General features: G+C 45.9%; 1 protein-coding gene and 1 long non-coding RNA gene across 2 annotated transcripts in view; one reads left to right on the top strand and one right to left on the bottom strand.

Moving 5' to 3' along the window:
- Nucleotides 1-526: 526 nt before the first annotated feature.
- On the top strand, nucleotides 527-9,876 carry PRDX2 (peroxiredoxin 2). Its single transcript, XM_082214771.1, has 6 exons — nucleotides 527-671; nucleotides 5,887-5,995; nucleotides 6,516-6,669; nucleotides 7,441-7,563; nucleotides 8,542-8,672; nucleotides 9,582-9,876. The coding sequence occupies exons 2-6, from the start codon at nucleotides 5,893-5,895 to the stop codon at nucleotides 9,665-9,667; spliced, it is 597 nt and encodes a 198-aa protein (XP_082070897.1). The 5' UTR covers nucleotides 527-671; nucleotides 5,887-5,892; the 3' UTR covers nucleotides 9,668-9,876.
- Nucleotides 9,877-10,592: 716 nt separating this feature from the next.
- The window catches only part of LOC309527809, a 50,509-nt gene continuing 46,932 nt past the window's right edge, over nucleotides 10,593-14,169 (bottom strand). Inside the window, exon 3 of the long non-coding RNA XR_014217364.1 lies at nucleotides 10,593-11,142. This is a non-coding gene — a long non-coding RNA (uncharacterized lncRNA). The remainder of the gene's footprint in view (nucleotides 11,143-14,169) is intronic.

Raw genomic sequence — 14,169 nt, 5'->3', positions numbered from 1 at the left:
TTGCATATAACACTGCCCTTCCCCCCCCCAGCAAAGCTCCTGCGCATTTAACATGTGTGCAAAAGGCAGGCATCGAGCAGGCGATTCACCAGCTGGATGCCTACCTGTGTCTTGCAGCTGATAAACGGGAGCGTGTGTACGCAGCAACTGTGAATGAAGACCGCGAGTGGGCTTGCCATCTTTTGTCTTTGGCAGGAGTCGGGACGTGACGGACAAACATCCAGCAAGGGGTGATAAAAAGATTGACCTGTTGAACGTTTGCCTGCCGTACAGTTGTTTAAAAAAAAAACACAGGAGCAGAGAAAGAAAGAAAGCCAGCAAGCGTCCTTTGGTGGAGTTGTTCGCCGCATTACAATCAGAATCGCATTTTGGAGCGGAATGTCTCTGGTTCCCAATTCAATTCCCTTTTTCTGAGTCCAAAGGGAGAAAAAGGGGGGAGGGGGTAGCCGGGTGGGAGTGAGGGTGGGGTGGGGGGCCGCGCGCGCACATGTTCCCATTGTGAGTCGAATCCGGATTACACCGCCCCCTCCTGCACCTTTGCCCCGCCCTCTCCCAGCACGCTGCACATAAAACCCGGCAGCCGCTGCGGCTTGTTCTGCTGGTGTCACGCCTCCTCCTCGCTTCGAGAACCGCTCGGCTTAGCTTTGGGACAGCAGCGCGCGGACCAGGAGGTACGGAGGGAGCGAGGGGTGGGCGCCTCGAGGGCATTTCTGGAGCTTTTGCGGCGCTTGTGCATGGAGGCAAATGCGGGCGCGTTGCTCGGGGTTTGCAATTTGAGCCTGGCGAGGCCTGCTATGGGGTGGGGGCCTGCAGCGCTTTCTCTCCCCTCCAGCCTAGCAGGTTCGAAGGGTCGTCATTTTCTGGGGTCTATATGTGGAGGCGAAGGGCTTCTGGAAGGTTTCGAGGCTTGCAATCCGTGCATCTCCTCGTGTCTTCCAAAGGCGTGATTTTGGGGACGGGGCACCTGCATTGGAATAAAGGGGGATGGAAGCTGCGCTGCTCCCCGGTTCTCCTCTGGTCCTTTCCCCCCCAAAGCGGAGAGGAGGCGGTGTGAATGCTGCCCATTGTGTCCTCGGCAAGCGAGTCATAGGGATCTCCTTTGTGTTCTGAGCGGTACAGGGAGGGGGCTAGAAGCAGTGCGGGCTGCCTTGCATTGTTACTGGAATTCAACTCCAGGGGTCGATCTTGGCTTCCTCTAACTCTCCTCCTGCTTCCCCCGCCCCCAACCCTGGAAAGCGGTGAGGCTTTCCAGTCTCTTCTCAGCTTGCATAGCGCTCCTAGCCTTGCTCGGGGTCTACTCGAGTGAAAATTCGTGAAATGGAGCCAGTGACTAAGTGCTCTTGCCTTAAAAAATGGGTCATGGAAACTGCTTTTTAAACAGGCCTTTAGTATGGATAGAAGAGGTGACGACAGTGCAATAAGTTTAAGCTCTAATTCTTACTAGAAGGGGGAACTAGACATGGAGTAAGATCTGTGCGCTTTTGTTTCAAGTAGCAGGGGGAAGATGTATTGTTTGCAGAACTTGCACAGAAGTAAACCTACAACGTAGTGCTTCTGGGATGTTCTTTCCTGTGCCTTTTTCAGTCGGTTACCCTTTTAAGCTTTCATTCTGTAAACCAAAAAATGTCCAGGTTAATAAAGTCCCTCCTAAAAAGTGTGCTTTTGACATGCAGCATATGGCTTTATGCTGGGACATTTTATCATCAAACAGACACCTCTATTCAGCTTGGGGTGGAAAAATACCTCCCCCAACTGTCAGGTGTTTTTTTTTTAAGAATTAAAGAATAAAATATATGGTAATATAACTCCCACATAACTTTTAGCCGCTTTCTTCAGTTTTTACTTGAACTGTAACCTTCTCCTGTCACGTGTCTTTTGGACATTCCATCACCCCAAGTTACGGTACTTTGGAAGTCAGCCTGGTGTAGAAAGCTATCCCAACTGCCTGCACCAGTAGCAACAGATCTGTATTAAGCAAACAATGGCTTGGCATTGTCCTTGTACACAACGCCACTCATTCTAAGCCAAAGACACTAATCACCAAATTCAAGGCTGGGTACCCATACTGTAACATCTCATGCTTGGCCCAGGAAACTCTGATAAAGCCTTTTAGCTTCTGCAAAAACTCTTGTTTTGTCTTGCTGCCGCCGCCACCACATGCTGGACCTCTGGAGCTGGAGTAAGACAAGACTGTAGCAGAGGTCACATTTCTAGGGCTCAAACTTCCCTAGGTAGTGTAACTTTTTTTCATATGTGGTGGACATGTAAAAAAGTTAAAGAATATTGGGAAATGATTTATATTAAGTTGAAAAGATTGTTTAAAACAACATTCCCCAAAAGACCAGAGGCCTTTCTGTCAGGAATAGTTCATACTGAAGTTCCCAGGTGTCAGAAAAAATGATTTATGTATGCAACAATGGCTGCTTGAGTTTTGTTAGCTTAAAGATGGAAAGTGAGGGAGGTCCCAAGTAAGGAGGACTGGCAATTTAAGATGATAGAATTTGCAGAACTAGCAGGTTTAACATATAGAATAAGAGAGCATCTATTTAAAGAGGAGTAGAAAATATTTGCTGAGTACAGTGGTACCTCGGTTTAAGAACAGCCCTGTTTACGAAATATTCAGTTTACGAACTCTGCAAAACCGGAAGTAGCGTCCCGGTTTGCAAACTTTACCTTGGTCTAAGAACGGAAGCCAAACGGTGGAAGGGCACCGGCGGCGGGAGACCGGAAGCCAAACGGTGGAAGGGCACTGGCGGTGGGAGGCCTCATTAGGGAAAGTGTGCCTTGGTTTAAGAACAGACCTCCGGAACGGATTAAGTTTGTAAACCGAGGTACCACTGTATTTGGAAAATAACTGTACAGCTGAATACACCTGCAGCATTAAGATAAATTCAGCAGTTTGCTTAATATTTGAATGATGTAAATTGGAGAATGACTGAAATGGTTACAGTAAAATAGGCAGGAATGATAGACAAGTAAAATGAACCATGGAAGGAGGAGGGAAGTCATTGGATATATGGTACTGTGTAAAATGCTTATTTTGAGAAATATAACTGGAAAAGTTAATAAAAACTATTCAAAACAAAACAGACTTGCCTGGGAAGGCAGAGGGCCTTCTCAGTAGTGGCTCCCACCCTGTGGAATGCCCTTCCATCAGATGTCAAGGAAATAAATATCTGACTTTTAAAAGATATTTCAAGGGGGCCCTGTATAGGGAAGTTTTTAATGTTTAATGCCTCACTGTGTTTTTAAATATTTTGTTGGGAGCCACCCAGAGTGACAGGGACAACCCAGTCAGATGGGTGGCATATAAATAATAAAATAATAATAATTATTATTATTATTCAGGGTTTGGTGGATCACTAAAGTTGGTGCTGTCAGTATTGGGGTTGATGGAGGAAAGTATCTAGTCATTGATTTTGGCTTCCCCAAGCAGGCTTTTTTTCTCTCTTCTGGTTCATTATAAGCAGTGTGCATCTCAAAGCCTTCACTGCAGTAACCCATGAGTGACCGTTCCATTCTCCTCTGTCACATACCACCAGAACAATGGCAAATGTATGCACTAGTTCAAAATGCACTGTATTCTGCTGGCTTCACTCCAGAAACTAGCAATCAGTGTTTGTGATGTCAGGGGCAGCAGACCATCATCACATAGTTAATTCACTGTCGTTAACTGCTCATGTTTGCCAAAGCATATTGTAATAGGGCTATCTTCCTGAACATGGAGCTTACTGCTAAGTGTCCCACCCAACAGCTACCAGCTCCTTATCAGGAAGGTATCATGTCGCCCAGTTTGTGTTTGGGACACACTTCTGGAAGGGAAGTATTTGTCAGCTAGAGCTGCCATAGGTCCCATCGGCTACCAAGTGGAACATGGTGGGTGAGAGTAGCAGATGCATCTCTCCTCCACCCCATATCTCCAGAACAGATGGCGCCAGCTTTTCTGTGCTTGACGAGGCCCTGGCAGATGCCTCAATATCTGAAGAGCCTTTCAGTGGATGAACATTACTTTAATGGCTCTATTCAGACACCATGATAAACCCAGGGCTAGGGAACTTGTGACTCCAGTGCTTCCCATCACCCCCTGAGTATTGGTTGTGTTGGGTGACGTTTATCTTTCTGAAGTCAGAATACCAATTGTGGCCTTTTTGAAGATTCAGCAGTTGGCTTTATTAAATTGTGCAGAAGGAGTAAGTAGCCAAGCAGGCTCTGGCAGGAACAATATGAAGCTGGAATAGTAAAATGCAAACATCCCATCTCCTCTCTGCCATGCATTCAGCATAATAAAAGGGCACTTGTCTTCTGATGAATTTGAATTGTAAACTACTTTGGGAGCCAGTCTTGGCTGGCAAGTGGGATATAAGTATGTTCAGCTTCAGCTTCTATTGGTTGCAGAGACAGCACCAAGAATATATTGAGCTGACCCAATTTACAGTGCTAGGAAGAATGAGCTATTTATCTGCTCCTGAAGCCTTTGCCCTTTCTTTCTCTGCTAGAGTTGGTTTTAGATAGTTTTCCACAGCGGTGGCAGCTTGCTTCTACCTGAGCCAGAGAAAACTAATTAAGTACTACTGTACTTAATTAATAGATTAGTGCCTATCCTTATCTGTCACCATTGTAGTTATGAATGGCAGAGACTTAATCTCCTGGTTATGTTGTCAAGTATCTGTTGCGTTTGCTTCCAGATTTGGCCTTTCATAACCTAGTATTAAACTTCGTGTTCATACATGCAGCTTCTTGAAAGAAACTCTGGTTTGAATTCTATACATGCTACATCTAAATCCCAGGGCTGTTGTTGTTTTTTATGCCAAAAAGCAGCCAGAGCTTTGAAGTAGTTATGAAATATTGAGGCTTCGCTTATGCAAAAAGGAGCCAAACCCAAATTGGCAAGGTTTAACATGAAGGGGTGTAATGGGGCAAATTCTTTATAAAGAGAGCCTCTTAGGGGATGGGGGTGGAGACAGGGCTGGCCCCACACAGGAGGCAAGGTGAAGCAGCCATCTTGGGTGGTGGAAGCACCTGAGCGGTGCCTTGGTGGGGGCCCCACTGGCAGAGAATCAGAGCTGATTTCCAGCAGGATTTTTGCCAGAACCTGCTGCTGCTTCATGCTGACACCATGCAGCCTAGGGATGCTTTGGCGGCAGCGGCAGGGTGGGGAAGCACTTCCCACTTAGCCTTAAGCAACACAATGGGATGCGCCGCCCCTGGTTGGAGGCACATCAGACCTCCAAATCACCTAAAAAGATATATATTTCTACAACTGCTAGAGCCAAGCAATAAGCAGTGTTCAAAAGTACTGTACACAGCACACTACCACCTCATGTTTTTATGTAATGGATTAGTGAAACTGCTTGTCAAGCTCCAAGGCAATAGTGCACATGGTAACTGAAATGCATTGAAGGTGGTAAAATTTCAATTAGCCAGAAAGTTGTCTGGGAGCACTTGCTCACGCCTAGCTAAAATGGAATGAGGCTAATAAAATATCCTGCTGAACCAAGAGGCCACTGACTCAAACCCTCTGCAGTCTTCCTCAAAGGAATGAGGGTGCAAGACTCCCTGATCTTGCATTCCTCAGGGATTGCGTTGAGTCACTCTCCACAGTTGTAATCCTTTACAACTCATGTGACTGGGGCTCTGTACAGCACTATGCAGAATTGGAAGAGGCTTATTGTTTCCTCTGAAGTGCACCTTAATTGTTTGGGCACTACAAAAGTTGCGCTTGACGTTGGGGAAGAGTTGTAAGCCAAAACAGAGCTGCCTTGTTTACAGTCCTTCAGAAGGTAAGAAAATGCCTCTCCTGGGATATGTACCCAGTAGCAGACCTCTTGGTTCAAAGAGGCTCAACTTGGTTGTCTACCTAAGCCTTTACACTGTTTGATATTTCAGAAAGAAATGGCTTCCGGTAAAGCTCATATTGGTAAGCCAGTTCCAGACTTCAAGGCCACAGCAGTGGTGGATGGAGCCATTAAGGAAATAAAGTTGTCGGACTACAAAGGTAAGAGAGAGTACCACTTTCAGTTGTTTAAACAACATCTTCAGTCAGTCTTAATGTCGTAAGGTGCCTTGAGCTCATGAATATGCAGGACATAAATACCCTAATTAAAGAGTTTCCCAGACCCACCTTGATAAGAGAGGTTGGGTATGGATCACTTAAGAACTATTTTCCTGCTATGCAGCATTGGAGCACGTAAGCGCCAAGAAAGAGGATCTTGCATTATCCGTCTGTTTATCAAGAGGTAATCAGTCCCCAGGCACTGAATCAGATTGCTGTGGGGATCATGGTTGTAGTGCAAATACTATATTTTGTTAGCAGGTGCAGATAATGGACCTTGGGTTTGCCATATCCCAAAGGAAGGATGAATGTTATCGTGGTCAAGGCATGACATTTGTTTTGAGTATATTGTGCTGGTGCCTTCAGGTGTTGTCTCCTTCCCTAAACTTCAGATAGTTGCCAGGCAAGGTTTCTGGCTCAAAGTATTCTGCTGCTGATGGGCTTTCCTCCTCTCTCTACACAGGTAAATATGTGGTTCTCTTCTTCTACCCCCTGGATTTCACCTTCGTCTGTCCCACAGAGATCATAGCTTTCAGTGATCGAGTTGAGGAGTTCCGCAAGATCAACTGTGAGGTTATTGCTGCCTCTGTTGACTCTCAGTTCACCCATTTGGCCTGGTGAGTCTCTTGGTGTTCAAGATCTAGCACAAGGTCTCCATCCATGCTAGAAAGCAAGTACTGTGAAGACTTATGGTTGTGTTGTTGTTTCTTAAGGCGGGCTTAGCTGTAGGAAACTGAGTGACAGGAATAACAGCACATCCCTATTTTGTGTGTTGCTTAGGAAGAGGGTTAGAATTGACGCATCATTAAGAATGTTCTAGGGATCTGACACTGGGAGGGAGCCAAGCAGAAGTTAACTGACAGAAGGGTGTGGAGGTTCCCCACCAGCCTTATCTAGCCAAACCTAGCTGCTGTTAGTTTTATCAGCCACCTCAGTAGACTAACTGCAGTTGTGTTCAGAGTTGATTTGAGCTCCTAAATGGGTGTAAAGAACATTTCACACTTCTGTGGGTCAGAGAATCCGACTTGTATCTAATTGGTCTTCAGAATTAGGTTTCTGATGAGGAAGAAGATGCTTGCCCAGTTTTTAGACCCAGCTTTGGTCTGGGAGCCCCATGTCAAGTTTGGAACAAAAAGCTAGGGGCAATCTATTCCATGTGAAATATTTGGTTCAAGCATTTCTAAATAGTAAATGGCTAGAGTAGTAGTTTGCAGATGTTCAAGATGGAAGGGTGGGAGATATGAGGCCCTCCAGTTGTTGGACTTCCAACTCCCATCAGCCCTCGCCCAACATAGCCAATGATTAGGGTTGAGGTGGGCATTGGTTCACAGGTTCTCTACCTCTACTCTAAATGAACATTGCAGATGTTAACGGCCATTTCCCTGCAGGATCAATACAGCAAGAAAGGAAGGGGGCTTGGGATCTGCAAATATTCCACTTGTGGCAGACATCAACCACAATATTTGCAAGGACTATGGAGTGCTCAAGGAGGAGGATGGCATTGCATACAGGTATAGAGATCTTGAGGTCTAACCTTAATTCTAGATGACAGTTCAAAGGGCTGTGGCTGGTGGCATCTTGGCAAATGCCAGTCCTCTTGCGTTCACTAGCAAAGCCTCAACATGGCTGACTCAAGTACCACTTACCTCCCCTCTCCAGTTCTGCAACACAGGGGTAGCTAACCTGGGAGTCTCCAGGTGTTCTTGAACCAGAGCTGCCAGCTGCAGCCAGCATGGCCAATGGTCAGGAATGATGGAAACTGCAAAATTTGGCAGCAAGCATCTGGAGAACAGTAGATTAGTCCTGCCTGCTCTTAGGTCCTGTGATCTGTTGAAGAGGTTAGTCATCCTTGATGCTGCTGGACTGTTCAATCCTCTATTCATCAGCTTGGTCCCACCCATCAAGTCCATGTACGTAATCCAAACGGTAATAACCTGGCTGGGATATAAAAAGCTATTAACACTAGCTAGGTCCTAGAACCTTGGTCTTTGGATGTATGGACTTGGACTTCAGAGAATAAGTAGCTGTAGCTGGAACTTAATTGAGTCTGTCTCTGCTTTTGCCCCAACCTCTTTTAGTTGATCTGTCAGGTTTCTGCATAGGCATAGATTCAGAATTCCCCCACTCTTAACTTTGACCCTGGTACTACTGATAAAGGCAGTAAAAGCGCCACATAGATTCCAGAAGGTTCCAATACTGGGTAGAATTCCCCTTGTCTGCTCTTGTCTTGTGTCTCTACTAAGGCTGCATACACACCATACCTTTTAAAGCACCTTCTCCAAAGAACCCAGGCAATTGTAGCTTGCCCTTCACCGAACTACAGTTCCTTGTACCATTATACTATAGTTCCCAGGATTCTTTGGGGGAAGGCATGTGCTTTAAATGCATCTTAGACTTGAATGTATACAAGCTTGAATCCTCTTTTTTTAAAAATAATAATAAATGCTCTTAATTGCCCTTCTTTCTCCCCCCTCCCCACAACTATCCAGAGGCCTGTTCATAATTGATGACAAAGGCATCCTGCGTCAGATCACAGTGAATGACTTACCTGTGGGGCGTTCTGTGGATGAGACACTTCGCCTGGTACAGGCTTTCCAGTTCACAGACCAGCATGGTGAAGGTAAGGGGTGGGGATTGGGATAACAGAGCTAACACAGAAGGGTGAGGTCAGTATTGCTTTAGAAATTGTGGCTGTTACCTCTTCATGGGGCTAGTAAGGGCCTATGTCTGCCCGTGGACAGTGCATAACAGCTGCCCAACCACCTTTGTAGCAAATGGTACCATATATGAAGTTGGCATGATGTACTGCTAGCAACATTTCATAGAGCCTTCCATAGCGCAGTTCATGCCATATCCTGTCTTGCCCATCTTCAGTATCACAGAAGTGTGGTGTGGTACAAAGTAGACCCAAGACAACCTTATGCAACTCTTAATAGCGCAAGAGCCCTGCTGGTTCTGTCCATTTGCCTATCTAGTCCGGCATCCTGTTCCCACAGTGGCCAACCAAATGCCCATGGGAAGCCTGCAAGTACACTCTTCACTTGTGAGTCCCAGAAAGTGGTATGCAGAGATATACTGCCTCCAGCCTAGCCATTGTGGCTATTAGCCAGTGACAGCTGTCCTCCTGAACATATGCAAATACACTAGTCTCCTGTTATGGACCATGAAACCCCAAAAGGAGCATACTGGGATGAGAAAGGCTGTGGCATTTTGCCCCTCTCCAGTGCTTGTTATTTTTTAAAGAAAAAAGGCGTGTGTGTTCACTGTTGTTACAGTAAGTGCCATACTTTTAACATTTGGAAGAAAATGGTACTGCATAACCTTGAGTATCCCCAGAAAAAAAAAGGCACCGCTCCAATCTAGATTGTTGATGGAGTAAGTTCTGACTTTTTAATATGTGGTGTCTCCAAAGCTTCCTTCTGCTTCTGGGGGGGTACCTTGTTGCCCTAAGCTTGCTCCATGTGGACCTATGTGCTTTGAGTGCCGTTTGACATATTCTAACCCCACACTTCTGTACATTTTGCTACAGTGTGCCCAGCTGGCTGGCAACCTGGCGGTGACACCATCAAGCCCACAGTGAAGGACAGCAAAGCCTTCTTCGCCAAGCAGCAGTAGAGGTGTCTTGCTGAACAAATCTGGCCTAATGTGAAGGGATTATTCATACTGAATCTTCCCCGTTGAGATCTCTAGAAGTAACTCTCTGGGGAGAGCTGGGCTACGAAAGCCTCTCCCATGAGTAGTAGTTCATAGAAGTAGCTTGAATGTAATTTTTTGAGTAGGGCATCTTTATGTCCATGCTTCAATAAAAGTGGAGATTAAAATAAGCTTGGTGGTGATGTCTGGTGCTGCTGAAGGTCATTTGGAACGAGCAAATGACAAAGAGAATCAAAAGTGGAGAATGTGATCCTGGACTTGCTCCTCAGATGCAAAGAGAAGAGTTCTTTCCTGCCTTTGGAAGGATATACTTTTACCAAATGGGTTTGCATTGGGGTAGAATTACCGTATTTTTCGCTCCATTGGACGCACCGGACCATAGGACGCACCGGACCATAGGAGGGGGAGAACAGGGAATTTTTTTTTCTTGTTCTCCGCCTCTAAAACAAGGTGCGTTCAAGGTACATTCACCAGAGCTTGTGGGGCTGGCGGTGGGGGGAAGCGCTGCTTCAAAGATCCCTGAAGCCTTTGGAGCGCAGCGCCCTGCTGCCCTACAGAGGTTTGCGCGCAGCCGTCCCCAAGCTAGAGCAGCGAGACGGAGCCCTCCGTCTCGCTGTTCTCGCTTGGGAACAGCCTTGCTAGCTTCTGCAGGACAGCGGGGTGAAGGCACCGTCCCCAAGCTAGAGCAGCGAGACGGAGCGCTCTGCAGTGCTCCGTCTTCCTGTTCTGGCTTTGGGCTTAGCGGCGCAGCCTGCATTCGCTCTATAGGACGCACACACATTTCCCCTTAATTTTTGGAGGGGGAAATGTGCGTCCTATAGAACGAAAAATACGGTACTATGCCCACCCTTTGGTTTTATGTGCAAAGTAAGAACCCCCCCCCCCCAGTCCCTGTAGAGGTAAACATGCCATGGACATCTTGAAGTTAAGAGATGTAGACATGGTGTTATAAATGGCTTGTCCAAGAAAACAGGAAAGCAAGCATGCAGTTCCATGCTGTCAGTGAGTACATAAGAGCCTGAGATCAAGCACTTTTGAAACTTATGTCCTTGGCTGGGACCTTTTCCGAAAGCAAGCTGAGATTTGATGCAGCTGTTACATGACGTAATTAATGTTCTGATGATGATATTCAAAGCAAGCAGCATTAGCTTGCTGTAGGCTTTTCGTAGCTGGAATGAAAAGCAGGGAGTATCAAAGGCCTGGTGTGAGCTGGAATTATGTAGGCTTTAGATAGCTAGGAACAGAATCTCCTAGGTATTAGCTGAGACCTTTTGCAAGGAATGCAGTGTCCTTCCTAAGAAGCTGAACAAACCTCTGGCATAACAAAGTAGCTTCAAGGAAGTGTCCTGCCTGGATCAGCACTTGGTTCCTGAATCATTATCCAGATTCAAAATTATGGATTTACTCTGATGACAGGTTGAATGGATAAAATCTTGCTGCAGAAGAAAAAGGACTGATTAGCAAGTATAATCAGGATCATTATCTTCCTATATTGTAGTGATATCAAGGCCTAAACAAAGCTTCCCCCCCCCCAACTCCTTCACACTGCTAATTTTGTGCTTCTGAAGAGTTAGTCCTAAAGCACCTAGAGAATTCCAGGGTTGCAATGGTGAAGCTGGTTATGCAGATTGCATGAGTGACACTAGTCTCAAGAAATACGATTCATTCACATATTTACACCTGAATTTAGATGGAGGGTGTCCCAATCTTACAGCATGGTCATCTCAAGTGGGGCTTGTTCCCCACAGCAGTGCAGCACTGGAGTACAAGGCATCTCCAGCAGCTTCCTGCCGGCTAGCCAAAACGTTTCTGCCTCTCATTCCAAGCCACCTCCAAAGGCCACAAACTTTTCCTGTGCCATCGCACTCAGGAGATGTTGCAAAGGTGTTTGTGGAAAATGTTTGCATGCTGCTTTGGAATAGGGAAGATTGTTGGGTTGCTCCAGACTGCCTGTTCATAATTTTCCATCTATTGTCCTCCAAATGTTGTTACCCCCCTCTCCACATCAAGCCTGACTACCAGTAATTCTGGCTGGGGTGATGGTATTGGGAGTCCAGCATCATTTGAAGAGCCCCATGTTTCTTATCCCTCACATAAGATGCTGGCTGCACTTTAAGGGTTATATGGAAATTGTTGTTCTTGTATGAGAGGCATCGCTGACTTTGTAGGCACTGGTAAGTTTAGACTTCAGACGGCAGTTTCCAGGCTTAATTCATGGGACAGCATTTGTTTCTAATACTGAACTGCCATACATCTGCCAGTAGAGGATGCTGTAACTTCATGGAACGCTCTGATTCCAAACATGCGAGTGCCCAAGGCTTGAATACAACATTGGAAGGCATGGTGTCCAACTGTGCTGAAGGATATTCCGCCACCGTTATCCAATTCTGTTTTCTGCTAGACTTCATATGAAAAGGGGCCTCTAGACACTGCTTTGTAATCTGTCTTCCCATATGAGTATTAAGCACAAAAAGCAATCTCAAAACAATACCACAGGCAGGGCTCTTTTGCACAGCAAGGTATAATTTATACCTTATAAGTATACCTCTGACTTCTGTCAAACTTCCTGCTACTCTTAACTAGGCGGGTGTGCTGTTTGCCGTTTAACTAGTGCTCTCCACTTTGTAATATTGAAACTGGCACCAAGAAGAACTTAATCTTCACGCTGTTGAAGCTGTTTCACCCTTGCCAGAGCATAAACCACGGGAATATTCATGTTTTAAGTGCCTGTTTTGAGATTAGGGTAGAAAAGATGCATTAGATACGTGACGATACGACCGTTTGATATGCTATAATGCATTTGTTACCCAGCCCTGATTTAATTTTGGGTCCTTGGGTTTAGGAAAAATGTCACAGAGCATGACTGTAGCATAATCTGGACAGGAGCGTGTGAAATGGAGGAGTGTGCATCAGGAGAAATGATGAGCTACCATCCTCTGTGCAAACATGGTCTCTGTGGATTTTCTCCCCTTGAATGTGATGGTAGAGCACAAAAATCTGACTATCAGATCCACAGTATGGGGGACTCTTACTGGCTGCTATATTTATTAACCCTGCATCTCTTCCTTACTGTGAGTACTTTCCAAATTGTTGGGTGCCCTCCATCTAGTCTCACCTACACTTCCAACTCTCCATTGTTCTCTCAGTAAAGCAGGAGCAATTAATCATATGACTGGGTTTTCCCAGCCACCCTGGGTGGCTTCCAGAATACATAAAATATAAGCAACAGACATAAAGAAACTTGCTAATTATCAGTTGAAGGACACATTCAAGCCAGGGAAAAACACTTGGAAAGAGGGCCAGGGGCTAAACAGAATAGCCTGGAGGGCTGCATTGGGTCCCCCAACTTGAGTGGCTTCTTTGCTGCTCTAGGAGTTCAGGTAGGAGTCCTTCCTAGCCCTACCTGAAGACGCCAGGGGTTAGACTAGGGATTTTCAGAATGCAAAGCAGATGTGCCAAAACTGAGCCCATCCCTAAAATACTTGCAATAGTCAGCATTGACGGTTTCTAATAAGAGGTATTGTCTTGCTGTCCTTGTGGGTTTTACTCTGTGTGGATATGGTTACCTGTTTTTGATCCACGAAGGAGAACAAGCTGGCAGACTCATGGGTGGGGAAGAATAAATATGACTGCACTTGTGTGGTTTTGGTGTTGGACCTACCTAGGAGTATTTGTAGATGGGGAGAGTACTATTGCACTCAGGTTCTGCTTTCAGGCATCTGGCTGGCCTATGTGAGGAAAAGGATTCTGGATTAGGTGGGCTAGTGGCAGAATCCAGCAGATGGTTCTTATGTTTATGATGTTTGTTGGGTGGCCAGCCGGCCTCTCAGTCTACCTAACCTAGCTCACATGGTGGCTGTAAGAATTAAATGGAGAGCTGGAGACTTGTGTATACCACCTTAAGCTCCTTGCAGGAAAGGTGAGATATAAATAAATCTGACAGAGGCAGAACACTATGAAGGATGAGTTGCCATAGTGAAGGCAAAAGTAGGCTAATGGTTGTGCCAGCAGAGAGCGCCACTGGGCGCCTCAGGAGCACCGAGGCTGTTTTAAACAGAAAGACGTAACAGCTCAGATATTTGCACTGCAGGACAAGGCTGAACAGCTCCCCTGGGCGAACCTGACACAGCTCTGCAAATTCTCAGACAGTCTTGGCACATACTAGGTTCAGCCAGGAGAGGGTTTGGTTTGCATACATCACTTCATCTGTACTATTGTGGATGGGGCTCGAAAAACAGCTCTCTTTCTCGTCCAAAACCTGTGCATTGTACTCATCCTGGTTGGAACAGTTTTCCGCTTCACACATCCCACTGCTTAGGCTTTACAAGATAGCACAAATGTGCCCCTGCTGAAGCTAGAATGAGAAGTCACAACTCTTTCCTTCTCACACCCACCTACACAACATGAAAGACTCTGAAACTTAGAGTGGGCCAGATAGATGGTTTAGTGAAATTGCTACCCTC

The sequence above is a fragment of the Podarcis vaucheri genome (genome assembly GCF_965113315.1).
Source record: "Podarcis vaucheri genome assembly, chromosome: 2".
In the NCBI taxonomy this organism is placed as follows: domain Eukaryota; kingdom Metazoa; phylum Chordata; class Lepidosauria; order Squamata; family Lacertidae; genus Podarcis; species Podarcis vaucheri.
This window is presented reverse-complemented; position numbering and strand designations above follow the sequence as displayed.